Consider the following 20,890-nt stretch of genomic DNA (forward strand, 5'->3'; position numbering starts at 1 on the left):
TGAATTATCCTTTGATACTTTCAGCAGATGCATGCATTTCATGTGAGTTTCACGTAGAACTCATCTACTGGTAAACGACAAATTTGCATACCTGATTTATTACGCAACATATTTTGATAATTTCTAAAACCCGTTTCCTAGCTCATAAAAATTAGAAAAATAAATGAAAATTGTACATTTCGTAAAACGTGATTGCTATCAGATATCACTCAGGTATGCGAATTCGTGAATGAATAAAACAACAAAAAAACTGATAAATATTACGACATACCCGAGGATTGTTGTTATCCGCTGCAGCTGTTTTCGTTCAGGTAACTCTTCCACCTTTGAACTGAAGCTGTGTGAAACCTAAGCTCAAGTCTCGAGTTTATTAGGATTTTTCGAAAATTCACTTATTTGCAAGCCATCCAGGAATTCTGTTTTATGTTCAGAATCAGATAACAGCTTCGCCATTTTGATTTCTAGTTATTTCCGCACAGAGAATTCACGCGATACATCCTGTTTGACGTTGTCAAGTTCACGTAGATGGTACGTGATTAACCATAGTATGCATGGGATTTCCACTTAGATGTTATGTTTGTCACACAAATCATGCAAAATGACAGAAAATGAACAAGTATAGGAACTTTGACGTAAAAATAACGTGAAAAATATTCTGAGTGATGATGAAGATATCCATTTTTGTGACGACAGCGTAAAGACATTGGAGAAAACATGTGAAGACATTGAAAAATATGTGAACGACCCGAATTTTGCATTAGTGCATTAGTGGTGCCCTTTTTTTTGCTCGACAGTTTTCGATTTGCCGGAAAGTTTTATCAGCCTTCGGACTTCGGGTAGGAAGACATTTTTTCGCGGACCATGGAAACTTTTGAAAAAAAAAATACCTGGCATCCCTGCCCTCACACCAGACCGCGGTAAACAAGTGTGTTCAAGTGTTCTAGAAAGAAAGCAAAAATCATGCGCTCACTAACGTCAGATATCGTTACTGTGAAGCATTCTCCGCTGTCAAAACTCCGTTTGGTAAAAAGGGCAAAATTTCGTGAACCTCTTTTTTTTTCAACTGCGTACCACGCTTAAGAAAGAAAACTATCTCACTAACATTAATGCATCACATCAATACATAACCAAATGGAGAACTCTACATGGAATAACTACTGCGAAGAGGCAATAGTTGCTGAATAAACGTGTTGAACAAACATTGTCAACATTTATTCTCCCTGCTTCTGATCAACAAGATTCTTAGCTTAACAGTTGCTGTTTGAAAGCTTTCACGGAAACGGGTGTGGAATAATAAAAATTGATAAAAGGCAAATTGACAAGTTAAAATGCACGTGCTATAAACGTGGTACAGATATTGTATCAATCTTAGCAGCATTCCAACAGTGCTTAAAAAGTGAATAGGAGTAAATGCTAGACAATACCAACTGATGCCAATTAAATAGCGTTTAAATATGCACTCAACAGGTGCTGTTCAATTGGCTTAACAGACATTGCTGAATGCTGAAACAGAAAGTTTTATCAGCAGCTGGTTTATAGCACTTATATGACTTTCAGGCTCATAAATTTCTATTCAGGGATTAGTAAAACTACGTTGACTATTAACATTGCGCCTATCATGTCTCAAACTTTGGGATCTATTAGCCAAACATGTATAATTAAAGAATTTAATCATTAAATAAGGATTAATAAAACAGTTTCTTTGTAGTACAAACCCCAAAAGGAGTAAAAGTTATAGATGCCATTTAGGTAATTTACGATGAAATATAGTGATTTGTTTTGTACTTTTTTGTTGGTTAATAATGCTGATGCTGATTAAAAATGCTGAATGCTGATACACTCAAACAAATCGACACGTGCGATTCGCATGAAATATTTCACGTAGCATTTTCAATTTGGTTTGATTAAAGCATGATGCAGCGTTAGTGTAAATGAAAACCTTCGTAAAACTCACGCTAATGTCATGCGAAAATTGCTTCGAGATAACCGCTGTTTTCTCCTCAAACTGATGCAATCATTTTTTCGAGTTAATACTATCAACCAACAGTTAGTATTTTAATCTCCAAAAAAACTGCACTGTTGTATGAAATGGTGGTGTAAGACCAAACAGCGTTATTAAAGTGCTTTTAGTTACAAGTTTGAAACTTGACCTATCATGGTTGTTAAATAAGCACCAGAAAAGTTCCGGTTCTGGTGTAGCTACACCGCAAACCTGAATTCGAAATTCGATATTATATATGCTATGATCTGTTTTTATACAGAGCATGTTTGGGCAGTTTAGTCTTGAAATCTCATCGCAATAATTTCAGGACGATCAATTTCAAAAATAATACAAAAAAGTTGAGTCAGAATGGCACAAATAAAAGTTCTACAGTTTTTTTTTAATGATGGCAAACGTGGTTAAATACTGCTTAGTTTCAACCCACGAAGACCCGCTTCAAAATTTACAATAAATCTAGAGTTATAAGTATCGCATCGATTTTGAGTTGTGTTAAGCGCAGTATGCAGTTCAAAAAAGAATTCATTTTCCTATCTCAATCCCATGTAAAATTCAGGCACTGAGTCAGGCAGTGACATTTGTTCTTGTAGCTAGTACGCAGCTAAAAATAAATCGTAAACCGAAAGGGAAAACAAAGTTCACTTGCTGTGAACACTGCTGTGAAGCAAAATGTCACTTGTTCATGCACGGAATATTGAGCACTGACATTATTCAGGTACTGAAAGAGTCAGCGATGCACCCAGCGATGTCAGATTAGAAGATATTTAGCATACATTCAAAATATTTTTCACGTTATAGTCACCGGAAAAGTTACGTATATATTTTTCACTATATTTTTCTAGTAGATTCTACGTGATTGTCATTTGAGTTCATCATGACCTGGTGAGATGAATTATCCTTTGAAACTTAACTATTCAGTAGATGCATGCATTTCCTGTGAGTTTCACGTCGAATTCATCTACTGGTCAACGACGAATTTGCATACCTGAGTGATTTATTATGCATCATATTTTGATAATTCCTAAAACCCGTTTCCTAGCTCATAACAATGAGAGAAATAAGTGAAAATCGTACATTTCGTAAAACGTGATTGCTATCAGATATCTCTCAAGTATGCAAATTCGTCAATTTGTAAATGAAAAAAACAACATAAGAACTATAAATATTACGACATTCCCGGGGATTGTTATTGTCCGCTACGAGTGTTTTTATTCAGGTAACTCTTCCACCTTTGAACTGAAGCTGTGTGAAACCTGTAAGCTCAAGTCACGAGTTTATTAGGATTTTTCGAAATTTTTTTTATTTGCAAGCTATCCAGAAATTCTGTTTTATGTTCAGAATCAGACAACAGCTTCGCCATTTTGATTTCTGGTTATTTTCGCACAGAGAATTCACGCGAAACATCCTGTTTGACGTTGTCAAGTTCACGTAGATGGTACGTGAATAACCATGGTATGCATGAGATTTTCACGTAGATGTTATGTTTGTCACATAAATCATGCAAAATGACAGGAAATGAACAAGTATAGGAACTTTCACGTAACAGTAACGTGAAAAATATTTTGAGTTTACGATGAAGACATCCATTTTTGTGACGACTACGTGAAGACATTAGAGAAAACATGTGAAGACATTGAAAAATATGGGAACGACCCGAATTTTGCATTGGTGCATTAGTGGTGACCTTGTTTTTGCTCGACAGTTTTCGATTTGCCGGAAAGTTTTTTCAGCCTTCGGGCTTCGGGTAGGAAGACATTTTTTGCGGACCATGAAGACTTTTGAATAAATTACCTGGCATCCCTGCTCTTACATCAGATCGCGGTAAACAAGTGTGTTCAAGTGTTCTAGAAAAATAACAGGAAGGTTGTGTGCAAAGCCACGACCGCAAGGTTGAAGAAGAATACTTTTACAATAACCCGGCTGCTTGCGTGTCAGTCCTTCTTTCTAGTAAATAAACATCGACTAATCAGATGAATCAAGTTTTGCGCTTCAACAAGGATTGACCATTTTCAATAATATAGTAAATTACTTGTTATGGTTGGGGCTTGACAATTTTTATATTTTGAGATGAAACTTTTTCGGATGTCGTGCTTATGACTGAAAGAAAAGATAATTCAGTACGTTTTAAAACACGGAGATAAAGTAAAATTTATACTTTTACAAATTTTAAAATGTGAATTAACTAAATAGAAAATATTAACTCTTCATTCAAGTTTTTATTTCATCATGAAAAGGACAATTTGTTGTTCATTTTACACAAAGATTGCATTTCACTAAAGTGCCTCACTGCATCAGCCGCTATCGATGCTGAGACCCGCTGTAACGAGTTCGCTATCCATAGCCATGCCACAGTTGTTGCCGCTATACGCTGCCATTGGTATCCATTGTCTCTGCATCAGCTGGCCCAGCTGCTATCGTTGCTGGAATCCGCTGCAACCAGTGCGCTATCCATTGCTACGCCACAGCTGTGGCCGCTTTCCGCCATCGCTGGTATCCACTGCACTGTGCTGCTGCTAAGAGAGGACGACTGCTGTTGTCGCTGTCTAGAACTATTATGAGCGGCTTCGGCTGAAACAGGCTCTTATATAGGCCAAATAGCATGTTTTAAATTGTATGGTATATGATTCTCTCGACCGTGCTTGGGAAGCAATCATATAACGACCAATCAGAGGTCGAATTTTTCGTTTTGACAAGGTTTGACTATTTTCAATAGTACAATAGTGTGAATAATAAAATTGCAATTATCTTCTTTTGGGAAGAATCTTAGAAGATTTCCCAATCTATTGCTGCAAGAACAAAGGAAATCCACCAAATACTAACCGATTCATTAGCATTTTAAATTGGACATATTTTTCACTTTTTTCAGTTTTAGATTTTCATTTCACATCCCTATGTAGCCGAGCTTCCTGAGAGAAGTATTCTACTTCAAAAGCAAAAATCATGCGCTCACTCACGTCAGATATCGTTACTGTGAAGCATTCTCAGCTGTCAAAATTCCGTTTGGTAAAAAGGGCAAAATTTCGTGAACCTCTTTTCTTTTCAACTGCGTACCACGCTTTAGTCTTGAAATCAACTGACAATATAGTCACATCCATACGTCGTCCTCCGTCGTCCAGCGTCATAGGAAAAATTAGCATTCAGACGAATGTACAGATTAATCCAGTGAAAATACTCAACTGCTTCAGTAAAATTAGGTGCGTAACTTTACTTTTTTTACTGTGTTCACAGAGAATTTCATTTTCCTACTGTTTCTCCCATATTTGGCTGCAATGCTTCCAATCGTTCCGATACAAAGACTGTGTTTGACATTTCTCTTTTATTGACTTTTGCTCCTCGTGTTGTCGTTCGAATTTGTTGCTGTTAGGAAAACACGTTTTCCGTCGCAGTATCAAACATTCAAGTTTAATATTAGTTTTTACTTACATTTTAAGTAGAAATTCGATTTGTTAGAGATAATAACTATTTGAATCGTTCACTACACCATGGGTAAAAAAGGAAAGGTTGGAAAGGATAGGCGAGACAAGTTCTACAAACTTGCCAAAGAAACTGGTAAGTAAAATGGCTTGTTTTTTTTCTTTGATATGACCTGTCAGGTCGCCTGAGGCCGCTCACGGCCCATCTCGCCAAATGGTTTGTTTATTACCGGCTCAGATATACTAACCTCTCATCTGTTAAACAGGTTATCGTTCCCGAGCTGCCTTCAAACTAATCCAGTTAAATCGGCGTTTCGGTTTTCTCCAGCAGTCGCAAGTATGTATCGATCTGTGCGCAGCGCCGGGTGGCTGGATGCAGGTTGCTAAACAAAATATGCCCGTTTCAAGTGTCGTCATCGGAGTAGATCTGTATCCCATCAAAAGTGTACCTGGGTGTATCAGTTTGGTGGGTGACATCACTAGCGACAAGACCAGATCGGATTTGGCTAAAGAGTTAAAAACCTGGAAGGTAGACGTCGTATTGAATGACGGTGCCCCGAATGTCGGCCGAAACTGGCTGTTTGATGCGTACCAGCAGGTTTGTCTGACGTTGAGTGCGGTCAAACTGGCCACACATTTCCTGCGCCCTGGCGGATGGTTTATTACAAAAGTTTTTCGCTCAAAAGATTACAACGCACTGATTTGGGTGCTCAAGCAGCTTTTTAAGAAAGTACATGCCACAAAACCGTCGGCCTCCAGAAATGAATCAGCGGAAATATTCGTTGTCTGTCAGCACTATCGAGCACCGGATAAAATTGATCCTAGGTTCTTGGATGCGAAGTACGTTTTCGAGGAACTCGACGTTGAACCGCAGATTAAGGTCAATTTGTTAAAGCAAGTCGAGAAAGCCAAGAAACCAAAGGTGGAAGGTTATGACGGGGTGGACGTTCGAAAGATTGTTAGTGCGGCCGAGTTCGTTAAAACGGACAAACCATTGGCCTTGTTAGGACAAATCACGGAAATCAAGTTTGATGATGATTCTATACGAAATCATCCCCGCACCACAACGGAAATTCTTGAATGTTGCAAAGATATCAAAGTACTGGGAAGGAAGGATTTAAGTGACCTACTTAAGTGGCAAAAACTGCTGAACAAGGAATTGTTTCCACAGAAAGAGGGCGATGGAAAAGACGTGAAGGAAAAGGACAAGAAAGCGTTGAAACTGAGTGATAAAATCGATCATCAGGAATCGGAGGATGAAGATCCGGACGAAGACACAGTGGAGCTTAAGAACATCGAAAAGGAGATTGCCGCCCTACAAAAAGAGGAAGAGCAGGACAGTAGACGAAAGCGTAAAAAGGCCAATAAAGAGCGAGCCAAACTAAATGAAAAGCTCAGTCTAAAAATGGTCATAAAAGGCGATGAAGGACCAACGGAACAGGCAGACGCGATGGTGTTCACACTGGACTCAGTAAAAAGTAACAAAGAAATAGATGTGCTGCTGGATGCCCCACCGGAAATTCTGGCGCATCCTTCTTTCCACGATGATGACGATGATGGTATTCCAAAAAAGAAACAAAAATATGTCAAGTACGATAAGGAAACCAAGGGGGATTTGTTTGAGGATGAAAAAATTTTGGCGCAAAAAGCGGACGATGAAGATAGCAATGCGGATCTGGATCGAGCTGGGCTCGGTTTCACAGAGGATGATGATCTTCAGATGGAATCTTATGAGAACGATGACGCCGTTAACAGTGATGATCCAGATGGAGGCAATCCACTGCTTACCGATTTGGACTATCGCGATAAGGATGAAAAACGCCGATCAAAAGCTCAGCTGTGGTTCCAAAAGGACTCCTTCAAAAATATGCTTGATGGCGAAGATAAGGCACTGGATTACGATCTGGATCGGCTTACGGAAATGTACAAAAATTCCGGCGTCCAGGTAATCGGTGGGGACAAACCAAAACAAGACGACCCAGACCGTCCACTTGGTAAGAAAGCACGACGAAGGGCGCGCCATGATGCGGCTAAAGAAAGCTCCTCATCGGATGATTCCGATTCGGAGGCAGAAGCTGGTGGGGACGAAAGTTTCCATCATCAGACGGTGGAAAAGGTTGGAGGAAAGGATGGTTTTGAAGTGGTCTCCTCGGAAAAGCGACCGAAAAAAATAAAGCTAAATGAACAGGAACTGGCGCTGGGTCAGCTGCTTATATCGGGCAAGAAAACTCGTCGCGATCTGATCGATGCCGCGTGGAATCGGTACATGTTTAACGACACCAATCTGCCCGAATGGTTCGTCAAAGACGAAGAGCGAACGATGAAGAGGGAAGCTCCGGTTCCACACGAGGTTGCCGGTGTCTATAAGAAGAATTTGGAAGAGATGAATGTACGATCGATTAAGAAAGTGATGGAAGCAAAGGCCCGCAAGAAGAAGCATGCCGCCAAGCGGTTGGAGAAAATTAAGAAGAAAGCAGAAACTATTATGGAAAACGTGGACAACACAAATCAGGAGAAGATTCGACTGCTGAAAAAGTGAGTTGAGGGTTTTTTTAGTGAACCAATAACATATTGATTGATTTTATTTATTGTTACAGATTGTACAAAAAATCGGATGCCAAAAAACGGGAGGTTACGTACGTTGTCGCTAAGAAAGCGGGCGCCGGTGGTAAGAAGGTTCGTCGTCCGAAGGGCGTTGAAGGTCGCTTCAAAGTTGTTGATCCGCGTATGAAAAAGGATCGCCGTGGAGAGGAAGCCAAAACGCGACGCTCTGCTAAGAAGGGTGGCGCTAAATCAAAGGGCGGTAAAGGTGCAAAGAAAGGGGTCAAACCGAAAGGCAAGCGGGCCAAGTAAGGAATGGTTGAGTTTTCGAGTGAAACTTTTTTTGTAACTATCAGAAATAAATATTGGAAATTTATGGTTGCTTTTATACATCTCCCACCTGTTAGGCATATAGATTCAATGGAATATGGAAAGAAAGTACGGAAATGGTTTAAGTCTCAAGTTTAAAGGGCTTCCTTTTTTGTCAACACTGATGACGAAGATGTTTTTGAACAATGTCCAAAAATCAATATTCGGTACATTTTTCAATGAATAATTCACACGTTATGACAGTTTACGGCTCAAAAAACCTACCTGTGCCAATAAACAATGCGGAAAACAAATTTCAACTGGCATTTGCTTGTTTTTGAAGATCTACGTCACAACCCAAAACACGTGGTTTTTGCTCATTTTTCGCTACTAATAAAGACAAGCGTCTTCTTCCTCACCTTTACATACCTCATTGATATAGATCAGCTCCTTCCGAGCACCTCCCGTGCAGCATAAATTCTCATGTTTTTTTTTTAACTATTCTCTCTTGGCTCCCTGTACGGGGGTACTAGTCGTACTAGTAGTTGTGATAAGGCATATTAAGAAATACAAGGCCTATTTAATTAGACTCTCAGGTGAGCCTCTCTCCAATCAGCTACCGCAGTTGATTTTGTGGTGCTGTGTGTGCTCGTACTTTTTTCTCACAGTTTTCGTCGATGCTTGCTGGCGGGATGACGAAATCGCTTAAGCCGAAGCTGCATGTGCGGAAAAACATTGTCGATTTTCTTCTACGAACGGAACGGTTCCTGAGGCAATATGACCCGACAAATCACGCTCTCCAGGTCCAATCCAGGATTGACAAACTCGACGATAAATGGGACGAATTTAAAGACGCTTGAGGGGTCATCCACATTCTACGTGGACAGATTTAAAACGATTTTGACCCGGATTCTCGATGCGATCGTGATCGACAAGTCCTCCGAAAACCAGTGCTCTCAACCATCCGTTCAGGAAACCAACACCGAAGTTGTCAGTCCACACAGCGTCGAAAAGTTATTCGCCAAAATGTGTCTCTTGCAACGGTCTTTATTACTTGAGTAATTGCCCAGAGTTCGAAAAATGCCTTTGGATTAGCGGTTCCAGGTCGTTAATTTGAAAAAAAAAAACTATGTAGCAACTGTCTCCGACGTGATCAATACAGTCGAGACTACAATTCAAAGTACCGTTGCCGTACGTATAGCAAGAAGCACCACACTCTACTTCATCCGGGACAATCAACATCCGGTTCTGGTTCTGTGGCTGGTGCTCATGTCTCTGGTTAATCTCGAGTAGGTAGTTCTGTTTCCTCTACGACTACAACAGCTACAGTGGAAACTCCTCGACAGTCTCTTTGAAGTTCGGTGGCCACAACCAAAGCGGCCAATATTTCAGTAGATTCAAAGAGAGGTGCACATAATCCTGTCGACGGTTCTGGTATCGGTGAACGATAGCAATGAGCGGAGAGGCTGTGTCAGCTTTTGAATCTACACTGAAAGGGAGTCAATATCCAAATTTGGTGTCGGCAGTGCCCCGTCAAATTTCGGATTCAGCACCGATGGACTTCCTAGTCATCAAGAAGGTTATGGAGGACCAACTGTCAACAACAATTCCAATTGGTAGTTGGAATCTTCCATCTGACATGGCGTTAGTAGACTCTGGTTCGCTCGATCTTATTCTGGGTTTGGAGTACTTTTAAGAGTTCTTGTTCTTGAATAGTGGTCGAGTGCAAATTCAGCGCATTGGCGAAGGGCTCCACTTCTTGTCAATACCATGTTTGGGTGGACTGCAGCCGGCAAGGCCGATTTGGGAAGCCTGAACCCTGTATCTGTAGAATTAATCCACCTGCAGAGTCCGTGGGATCACACGAAAAAGGAAAACTGTGATGAAAAACCAATAAAGCACGCGGTTTGCTGAGCGAATAGAAGAAACGTGTATTTCATATAGCAAGGGTAACGAAAGAATGAAGAAAGAACAAATCAATGTAACGTATGTTCGAAGGTAACGATCATCTTGTATAAACAAGGTGTGTATTTTAAGGTAGTCATTTTTGTCCAACACTCCTCCTGAATGACTACCGACAGTTAGTCAGATAGTCCCACTGAATCCACAAATTTCTTCAGCAATGCTGGTCCCAAAGGCTTCGTAAGTGCATCCGCAATCATGTCACCTGTAGGACAAAAGATAAGTTTCACTTCTTGCCGTTCGCAAAGCTCACGAATGTAGAAACTTCTTGTATCGATGTGTTTAACACGACCGCTGATCCGTTCCGCTTTAGCAAAGCTAAGACATCCTTGGTTGTCTTCATTGATGATCGTTGCACCACTCTGCGGTTCGTTTAACGTAACAAACGTCGTTGCCAGACTGCCTCCTGACAGGCTACCGTGAGTGCATTGCACTCTGCCTCTAAAGAAGACAAAGCAACGCTATCTTGGCCTTTGCTCATCCATAAGAGTGGCCCACCACCGAAAAAGAACACTACTCCCGTTGTAGAACGTCGAGTCTGCCTATCTCCAGCCCAATCCGAGTCTGAATAACCAACCAAATTCCAACCATCTCCAGGACCAAACGTCAACTTGTAGTCTTTTGTCGAATTCAGATATCGTAAAATCCTTTTTGCTGCGGACCAATCACTCGTATTCGGCTCACTCACCTTTCTACCAAGCAAGTCCCCACTAACGGATAGATCAGGCCTTGCATTCACAGCCATGTATAATAGTGCTCCGAATAAACTTCTATATAGAGTCGTATCAGTAAACATTTCGCTATTGTCGTTCGCTGTGGTTTAACCAGGATCCATCGGCGTCCGTGCAGAATGAGCATTCTGCATCCTAAATTTTCTGATGAGGTTTTCAATATAGGCTGTTAAACGTAACGTGTAATAATCGCCAACTTTCTTAATTTCGAAACCGAGAAAATGCCTTATAAAACCAAGTGACGTCATGTCAAATCTTTTCTTAATTCAATGAAAATTTTATCGATTTCTGATTCATCGACGCATCCCATCAACAAATCATCAACATACACAAGCAAATAGATTGTAACGCCAGCATTCTGACGTACGTAGAGGCACGAATCGGAATCACATTGAGAAAATTTAAGCTCGAGTAAAACTGCGTGTAGTGCCTTATTCCAACAACGTGCAGAATGTTTGAGCCCGTATATACTTCTTTGTAACTTGCATACGATACCTTGTTCTGCTACTTCAAACCCAGGTGACTGCCTCATATACAGCTCCTCTTCGATCGTACCATTTAAATACGCCGTTTTTACATCATATTGCTTTAACAACAGCTTTTGTTTAGCTGCAACAGCCAATAGCGCACGAAGAGTCGACTGACGAGTGACTGGAGCGAATACTTCCGAGTAATCGATCCCAAATGCTTGTGCGTAGCCCTGAGCTACAATACGCGCCTTATGCTTGACCACTGTTCCTGTTTCATCTCTTTTTAGCTTGAATACCCATTTTGATCCAATAATTCTTTTTCCTATAGGTAAAACAACAAGGCTCCACGTTTTGTTTATCTCATGTGCTTTCATTTCCTCACGCATTGCTTCCTTCCATTCGGGAACAGCCATGGCTTCTTCGAAGTCGTAGGGTTCTTCATCACTCGATACTTGTCCGACAATGAAATCATCGTATCTACTTGGTAATACTCCACTTCCATGCCGGTCCTCTCTCCTAATTGATTGTTCTGCTTCGTAATCGTCATAACCAAGAAAATCACTCGTGTCACTCGCATCTTCATACACCGAATCCTCACGAGTATCAAGCTCTACCGCTTCCTGATGACCATTATCTATAAATATTTCATTTTGGTTTCCGTTTTCAGTATCCGATTTAGCTTTCTGTTCAGTCTCTGGTTCCATCATCTTCTCCTCTTGTTGCTCTGATCCATTGCCTAATTCCAAAAAATGTGCATCTCGACTAATAACAATCTTATCAGTTTCACAATCCACGAAACGATACGCTTTATGATTATCAGCGTATCCCAAAAAGACCAACTTTTGTGCTTTTGGCTGGAACTTCTTCCTTTTTACGTCTGGAATGTGCACATAAGCGTGACATCCGAAAATACGCAGTTTCGAAAGATCCGGCTTTGATCCGGTCCACAACTCAAACGGAGTACGGTCTACTGCTTTCGATGGCATTCGGTTTTGGATATAGGCAGCTGTAAGAACTGCTTCTCCCCAAAAGCGTTTATCCATGTCTGCATCCAATAGCATACAATTTGCCATTTCTTGTAGCGTTCGATTTTTCCTTTCAGCTGTACCGTTGGACTGAGGTGAGTACGGAGTTGTATACTGTGCTCTGATCCCCTCAGCTTTATAAAATTCCTTCAGCCTTTCGCAGGTATATTCTCCACCACCATCTGATCGCACAACTTTAACTTTGCGACCAAACAAATTTTCCGCCCAACGTACGTACTCTATTATTTTGTCAGCAGCTTCACTCTTAGCCTTTAGCAAAAATACTACACAAAACCGGCTATAATCGTCGTTAACGACCATAAAATACTTATTGCCACTTGGTGTCAGGTTTTCCATAGGACCGCTGAGATCGGTGTGTATGAGATCTAGAGGCTGCTTTGACTGACGCTTTATTATTTGAGGAAAAGGATTCCGTGTTAATTTTCCTTTGAGGTAACATTCGCACACGATCCGCTCTCCACAATCTGTCAACGACATACCATTCGCCAATCCCTTAGACTGTATATCGCTTATAACATCCACGCTCCGGTGTCCCATTCTACGATTCCAAGTGTGTTGACATAGCCCATGGTGCTTCGAAGTAGCTACCATGCAACGCTCTGCTATTTTCAGTTTGTATTGATTTCCAGCCGTCTCACCGACCGCAACAACAACACCATCAGTTGATTTAATTTCACAGTGATTCGCTCTGGAGATAACATTGAAACCTTTTACTGCTAATTTCCGGACTGATATGAGACCTCCTTCCAACGTAGGCACGTACAAGACATTCTCCAGTGTAATAGCTACACGATTTCCCAAATCGTTCACACCGAAGACAATGCCACTGCCACATCCAGCAGATTTAGTTTTGCTTCCATCAGCCAACGTAACCTCGATTATGACATCTCTCTTGAATACGTTGAAGAAACTGCGGTCATTCGTCATATGACAAGTGCAGCCACTGTCAATGGTCCAAGCATCAGGAATTACATTTCCTGCCAGAAAACATACCGCGCCACACACTGAACTGCTCTTTCCTGCTCGATTCTGTGACACTGGCTGAGCCTTTACGTGCTTCGCTTGTTGCTCTGTAGCATGTTTCTTCGACCTCTCCAAGTTTTCTTCTTTCTTCGATGCGAGAAACTTCCGACTATTTCTTTTGAAATGCCCCGACTAGTGGCAGTAAAAACACTTTTTACTTTCAGTTTTCTGAAACACGTTCGTTTTCAAAGCCTTCTCTGATGCTGCTTGCTTTCCCGATAAGCTTTCGCGTTTCTGGTATTCATCCCGCAATCGCACTATCACAAGATCCATCGTAAATTCATTCTGACGTCGATTTTCCAATGTGGTAACAAAAATACTATACGATGCCGGCAAGCTGCGTAACAGCATTATTATTCGTAGCAGCTCCCCCAGTTCAACACCAGCATTATCGAGTCTTCCGAATAAGTCCTCCACCTGCTCGATATGTTTTTCTACATCGCCGTTTTCATCCAAATTCAAACCACACAGTTGCTGAAGGAGTGACGCCTGGTTCCCGATCGTTGCTTTCTCATGGTGAGATTGAAAATTTTGCCACATCTCCCGTGCAGTTATAGCCTTTTTCACAAAACGTAACTGACTATCCTCCACGAAAAGTGCAATGGTCGTGCGAGCTTTTCGGTCATTTTTATTCCACAGCTCCAACGCCGCACCGTCAATTTCCTCTGGTTTGATCTTTTTAACAACTTCCCAAATGTCATCTCGTTCAAGCATCGTTTGCATTCGGTACTTCCAAGATACATAATTGCTGTTGTTGAGTTTGGCAAACGTAATTTTCACGCTTTCCGCCAACTTATTATATGCTCCTTTTCTCCGCACACAGTCCTCGGAAAATAATGATTATTCCGGTACACAGCTTTTCACGTTTATTCACCAGATTTAACTTAATCGATACTGGGACCGATAACCTGTAGAATTAATCCACCTGCAGTGTCCGTGGGATCACACGAAAAAGGAAAACTGTGATGAAAAACCAATAAAGCACGCGGTTTGCTGAGCGAATAGAAAAAACGTGTATTTCATATAGCAAGGGTAACGAAAGAATGAAGAAAGAACAAATCAATGTAACGTATGTTCGAAGGTAACGATCATCTTGTATAAACAAGGTGTGTATTTTAAGGTAGTCATTTTTGTCCAACAGTATCTTGTCAACGCAAGCACCTTGAAAGAGAAGATCGAGCGGTTGTAGACGATTGAAGAGCTACAAGATGTGTAGAAGCTGACACAGGAAGAGCAAAACTGCGAGGAGCATTCTCAAACTACTTTCTCCCGTGATTCGACAAGGCGTCAAGTAGTGCGTCTGCCAAACAAATGGGTTTCGAGCAGATGATCGCCGAATCGAAGGACATGGCCTTGTTGCGGAGACTACTTTAGCTTGGGTGGCAGTTCGGGAAATACCCGGAGCTTCGGAAGCGCTATAACAAAGCGATACAAGCATACTTGGATTAGAGTCATATGGCAATCTTTCTGGAGAAGGAACTGAAGCTTGCTATTTGCCTCACTAACCTGTCTTCAAGGAGGTAAGCTCGACAACGAAGATTCGGTCGGTATTCAACGGTTCGGTCAAGATGACATTAAATCGCTAACTCTGTGATGTCCTCATGATGGGTCCGATTGTCCAGGACCTACTCTTCGATCTGCCTTTTCGGTTTCGCAAGCATTTGGTGACTCATTGCGGTCATCGAGAAGATGTATAGGTCACTTTCGGAATATATATCGTCAATTTCGTCATTATTCGCTACGCTACACGGTGTTTACGGAATGTGATAAAGTTCCACCAGCGAAGGCGGTGCTCGTTTCGACGATTATATCGGAGGGACGGAGTCGTAAGAAGAGGCTATCTTGCTGCAGCAAGAACTGGTACAGCTTTTGTCACAAGTTAGCTTCAGACTGTACAAATGGATATCGAACTCGAAAACAGTATCGACAGGATGAGCTGCCGATGATTTGGGAGCTTCATCCATTCTGAGTTTCGACTAGGAGCATGTGAAAACGCTAGGAATTTGCTGGTAACCAGGGCCAAATCTGCTGAGCATCGATGTATCGGGTCTCACTGTAAGCGGACAGCGGACTAGGCGCAAGGTGTACTCCGTCATCGCTCAGTTATTCTATTCTACCGGTCTCACAGCTTCTGTTATTGCTTGGGCTAAGATCCGGGAGGCAACTACTCTGGGAGGCTACTCAGGGTTGGAATGATCAATTATCACCGGATTCAGGCAGTCCGAGGCAGCTTACGGGGCATGCATCTATGGTCGTTCGATCGCATGTCCGGGCAAATTAAGGTCGAATTACTAGCAGCAAAATCTCGTCCTGCAAGCCTGAAGAAGGCCACACTCGCGAGGTTAGAGATTTCAACATTAGAACACCCGGGAGCATTTCGAATACGATTACGACATGCTGCATGAGATTCGTACGGAATTGTCAACGTCGCAGATCGCCCCCGCAACCCCGATACTTAACGTCAAGGATCTGCAAGAGGCTAAGTATACATTGGTGCGATGTATTCAACGAGAGTCCTTCGCTTTGAAGATAAAGGAGGCGCTTGTGAATCATCGTGCTGTTCCTAAAAGTTCACCGTTGTAGCTACTCAACCCGTTTCAGACCGGCTTGGCATACTTCGAGTTGGTGGCCGGCTCAATCTCGCCGGAAAATCGTATGCTGTTCGACACCCCATGATTGTCCCTAGGATTCACTCTTTCTCGCGACAGGTAACAGTGGAATACCACAAAATCTCGCTCCATTCTGGTCCTCGCATAAAGCTCGCTCAAATCCGGCAAGAATTTTGGCCCTAAATGGCGAGACACTGGCAACCTTTATTCGCTGTTTTCGAACCAAACCTTTACCTGTCTCGCAACCTCCTGGCCAATACCCAAAGTCCCGTACAACTCCTTCTCGAGCTTTCACTGTCACAGATGTGAACTACTGCGGCCCGGTCTTTCTGAATCAGAAAGGCTGCAGCTCAGCAGGCATACATCGCCGGTTTCGTGTGCTTTAGCACAAATGCGGTCCACCTCGAATTGGTAGGGGACCTCACCACCGCTACGATCCATTTGGATAATAGCCTCAACTTCCACGGCGCCAGCAACTATCTTCGAGAACTCTGTTAAATAGCGGCTGTAAAATCCGCAAATACGTCACTCATCCGAGTCCTGGGTCAACGACAGCTCTCTTTCGGGGACATGACGACGGTCCTCACCCCAATCGAAGCGGGTATGAACTCGCGCCCACTAACCCCACTGTCCGGGTGAATTTGTCTTGCTCACTGCTGGTCATTTTCTACCCGGATGTTCCCACGAATCTCCTAGAACACTACCAGCAATTACAGCAACTGGTTCAGCATTATTGTAAACAATGCAATCGGGAGTACATCTCACAGCTCCAAATGGTGGTCCTCAAAGAAGACGGAAGCGCAGCTATCGAATGACCACTGGCTTGCATCATCGAAGTCTACCCTGGTCCCGACGGCGTAGTTAGGGGAGTGAAGGTACGAATGCCGACTGGAGCAGTCTGCATGCGGCAGGCTACGCGTGTCTGTTTGCTACCATTCGAAAAGGTAATAAACCCCCAAAGGAGCATATGGATTTCCGAAGGTATCACTACCAAACACTACTAATTCTAAATTTCTGTTTCCAATAAGTCTATTATGCCGAAAAAAGATTCCAAATTCGAAAATCAATAAATAAAAATGTATTTCATCTAAGACAACAACGAAAAAAATACTGGAAAGAGCCATTCGAACAGCGCTTTACTATTTATTTTTTGATAACGTCCGTTGCTTTTCAGCGTGTTCCACGGTTTTTCGCTCCACCGGTAATCCTTTCCGCTCTCGTATCGAGTCCATGTAGACTTTAGCGATGTTAGTAAAGTCAGCCTTATCACCGTACTGCTCGTATTCCTCCTCTGTACTGGGTACCCAATGCGGATCGATGTCCACGACCTGCAAAAGAAAGATGAAAATGTATCAAACCGAAAAATTAAAACTGCTTTCTTCCACTCACCTCCCAATGACTGAACACCAGCTGTGGCATCGCCAGTCCGGACGTCTGCTTCCGTATCTCCGAAGCAAAGTTGAACGATTCTATCACAGGAATAACAGCTCCCACGTCAAACTGACCGCTTCCCTCGATTAGATCTGCAGACACGATTCGGCCGTTACGCTTCCCGATCGCAGCGTATAGCTTGCCAAGAACATCGGAACTAACAGTAATATTACAGCTGTACATCGGATGCACCAACCGTTGAGGTTGATTTTGAAACGCTTTCTTACAACCTTCCTTAACGCTGGACATTATCTGCCCCGACAGTGGACCATGAGAAATCGCCGAACCTTGCTCGTCTTGTTGCGATGGTTGATCAATCACCCATTCTAGTACGATGAAGCAGACGCCCTGCATCGGTTCATCGCACAAAGGACCGGCTAAACTGGCCAACTGGAATCCGTTGATGAAAGATGATTCATATTTCGCTCGTAAGTCACTCTCCTCGTCGACGGTAGATACGGTCCCTGCGTTCCAAACTGAACAATGTTGGAACGGAGAATGATTCAAAAGAATGTTCGTTCCACATTTTCTCGGACCAAAGCTCCAGATTTTCTCCACCGTCGTTGTATCAAACTCTTCCGTTTCACTATCGGCGAAAATTTTACTAAGCTTTTTTTTGAGATCGCTCAAAGACTCCCGCAGATGTGAGGAAAGTTCTTTCATTCCCTGAACTTTTGACAAAGCTGTTAAAATCGGATTACTCTCCTCCAAAAGATTTACGGCATCCGCTGGCAAAGGAACAGCAAGCAGTTTTATGGTACTCTGTCTGTTCGCGGTGTGGATGGTCACAGTTTTTTCACGCTCTCTCTCCTTAGCCAGCTGCTCTTCCGGGTTCTCTTCAGAGGTTGGGACAAACTTCGTGATTGTCTCTTTGAAAGGCACGATCGGTTTTGATACGTTCAGCTGGATTTTGGCGTAGCTTTCTTGCAAATCTTTGATGCAACGTTCTAGGTGAACTTCACCTAGAGTCAGCAGCACGTGTTCCCCACTCTCCTGGATTCGAACTTCAACACATGCGTCCGCCTGATTGAGGAGCTTGAGACCGCGAACGAGTTTCGGCATATCCTGTATGTCTTTCGGCTCAACGGCTACCCGCAAAATGGGCGTTGCAATTTGTGGCAAGTCCACGAACGGTGGACAGTACGGGGTGTTACTCAGGGTGGCGGTCTTAAGCACATGATTCTGAAGACCAGCAATGCCGACAATATTCCCAGCAGGAACGGAATCGACCAGTTCCAACTGACGGCCCATTAGCATAAAGAGATTGTCTATCTGAACCTAAAAAAATGATTCAAGGTGAACATTTTCCATTATTTGAATTGTTATTTATTGTTACCTCACAGATATGTGGCGAATTGCTGAAATCAAATCCCTCCAGAAGTAGATTTTTAGGATCATGTTTCGGTCCAACCACAAAGACTTTTGAACCCTTCTTCAACGTCCCACTGTACACCCGTGCAAAAGCTAGAAAAATTTCATCGTTCGCATCTTTTGGTTGCCCCGAATCTAGCGTCAAATTCGCCAAACCATTTTCCATGGCGCACGAGGGCAAAGATTTCCCATCAACGGGGAACATTTTCGAAATAAATACGAGCAACGTTTGGCTGCCCGCATCACATTTCATCACGTCCTGCTTTAGTGCTTGCGTTCGCTCTGGGAACGCTTTAAAATCTTCCATCCTTGAGCAAAGCAATTTTTCCGCTTTCGACTCAGGTATCAGCTGGGGATTCGGAACGGTCTGAACCACCAAATGGAGCAGCGATTTCTCTATCGGTAGCCATTGCGCGAGTACATTTTTGATTGGGACACGAGCGTCAGAATGTTTCAAATCACGCGCCGTCTGTGGAATGCCTAGTTTTTCAGAAATTGATTTTAGTTTTTCCATGTCTCTATTATCAACTAGTTCGTAAATATTCCATAAATTGTCTAAAATAAGCTGAGAAAACAACGGTTTGCGTTTTTTTTCTAATGCTCCCTTCTCAAAAGTTTTTTTCTTTGGACTGTAGAAAAAATCACCCCAAAGCGCCTCGTTGAGCTGATCCAATGGAACTCCCAATTTGTCCTGATACATATGGGCGAAAGTCTTTGTCGTAAAACCCCAGCCATCGAGGGCCGATCCGAATATCACATTACCGTTGGCAGGAGTGTAGTAAATAAACGTATCATCACTATCTTCCAGAGCCGAAACCTGGTTCTTCGAGCTCAAGTCTTCTTTGGCTAACACGTCGGAAGCAAAAATGTTTCCCACCACTGCATTGACCTGTTCCAGTACCTGCGTTAGATGTTTATACGCTTCCACCGTGCTCATCTGCTTCTCCAGCACCAGTCGGTCTATCTTGTTCAGTAACAAGACCGTCTTTAGATTCTCATTATAGGCATGTTTCAAACATATCCTCGTCTGTGGACAAACACCTTCCACAACGTCAACCACGACGATAGCCCCATCGCACAACCGAATCGCCGTCGAAACTTCACTGGAAAAATCCACATGACCCGGCGAATCAATCAAATTAATCAGATAACCATCGTAATGCAGCGCAATACTACTGCTCTTCATCGTGATCTGCCGTTCCTGTTCATCGGGGCGGCTGTCCATATAGCGCAGTTTACCGGCGAGCCGTTGTGAAATAATGCCATTACTCGCGATCAGCGAATCTGCCAACGTGGTCTTACCGTGATCGACGTGCGCCAAAATGCAAATGTTCCGAATCTGCTCCGGTCGCTGCTGCAGTTCCACGAGTTGTGCAAACTTCACACGGACCATGATTTTAAAGCACAATTATTGTAAAATTCTATAAATAAACAGTATTTACCGTAGCTGTGCGCACTGAGCATCCACAGCACGTGCGATATGTTTTTGTTTACTTCTACTATTCACCTTTCGTTTCGCCACATGAGAAAATTAGGAGGAATTGTTGGAAAATGGACACCTGAGCTTTGAAGCGGACGAATGGGCTGTTTATCAATGATGTTACAGTCACCGCAGAAATCTTAAGCCTGTAGTACACTCTTTGACCGAGCGTCAAATATTTGTCACTTTTTGACAGATAAAAAATTGGTCAATTCACGCTCGTAAATAATAACTCATAAACTGAGCAACTCTGACTCACACGCTCGTAAATAATAACTCATAAACTGAGCAACTCTGACTCAGTTTAGAACGATGTTCGTAGACGTCAAAAATTGAGTAGAAGTCCTTTTTGAATTTAAGTAACTTTGACCCACTTTTTGGGTTCCCTACATATAACTTCTTTCTGAGTAACGTCGCATATAACGACGTCCATTTTGAAAGGTGATTATGATGTGTTTTAGTTTGTAACATATGTTTTTTAATTGTGTGCGCCTCAGAAGGCATC

General features: G+C 42.5%; 2 protein-coding genes across 2 annotated transcripts; one reads left to right on the plus strand and one right to left on the minus strand.

The window, feature by feature from the left end:
- Positions 1–5,328: 5,328 nt before the first annotated feature.
- On the plus strand, positions 5,329–8,350 carry LOC129729797 (pre-rRNA 2'-O-ribose RNA methyltransferase FTSJ3). Its single transcript, XM_055688621.1, has 3 exons — positions 5,329–5,548; positions 5,679–7,947; positions 8,010–8,350. The coding sequence occupies exons 1-3, from the start codon at positions 5,482–5,484 to the stop codon at positions 8,263–8,265; spliced, it is 2,592 nt and encodes an 863-aa protein (XP_055544596.1). The 5' UTR covers positions 5,329–5,481; the 3' UTR covers positions 8,266–8,350.
- An 8,775-nt stretch (positions 8,351–17,125) lies between these two features.
- Positions 17,126–20,412, minus strand: LOC129729798 (elongation factor-like GTPase 1). The gene is made up of 3 exons (XM_055688622.1): positions 18,871–20,412; positions 17,493–18,812; positions 17,126–17,431 (listed from the first exon to the last, which is right to left on the minus strand). The coding sequence occupies exons 1-3, from the start codon at positions 20,296–20,298 to the stop codon at positions 17,243–17,245; spliced, it is 2,937 nt and encodes a 978-aa protein (XP_055544597.1). The 5' UTR covers positions 20,299–20,412; the 3' UTR covers positions 17,126–17,242.
- Positions 20,413–20,890: the final 478 nt, after the last annotated feature.

Source organism: Wyeomyia smithii, chromosome 3 (assembly GCF_029784165.1).
Source record: "Wyeomyia smithii strain HCP4-BCI-WySm-NY-G18 chromosome 3, ASM2978416v1, whole genome shotgun sequence".
Lineage (NCBI taxonomy): Eukaryota > Metazoa > Arthropoda > Insecta > Diptera > Culicidae > Wyeomyia > Wyeomyia smithii.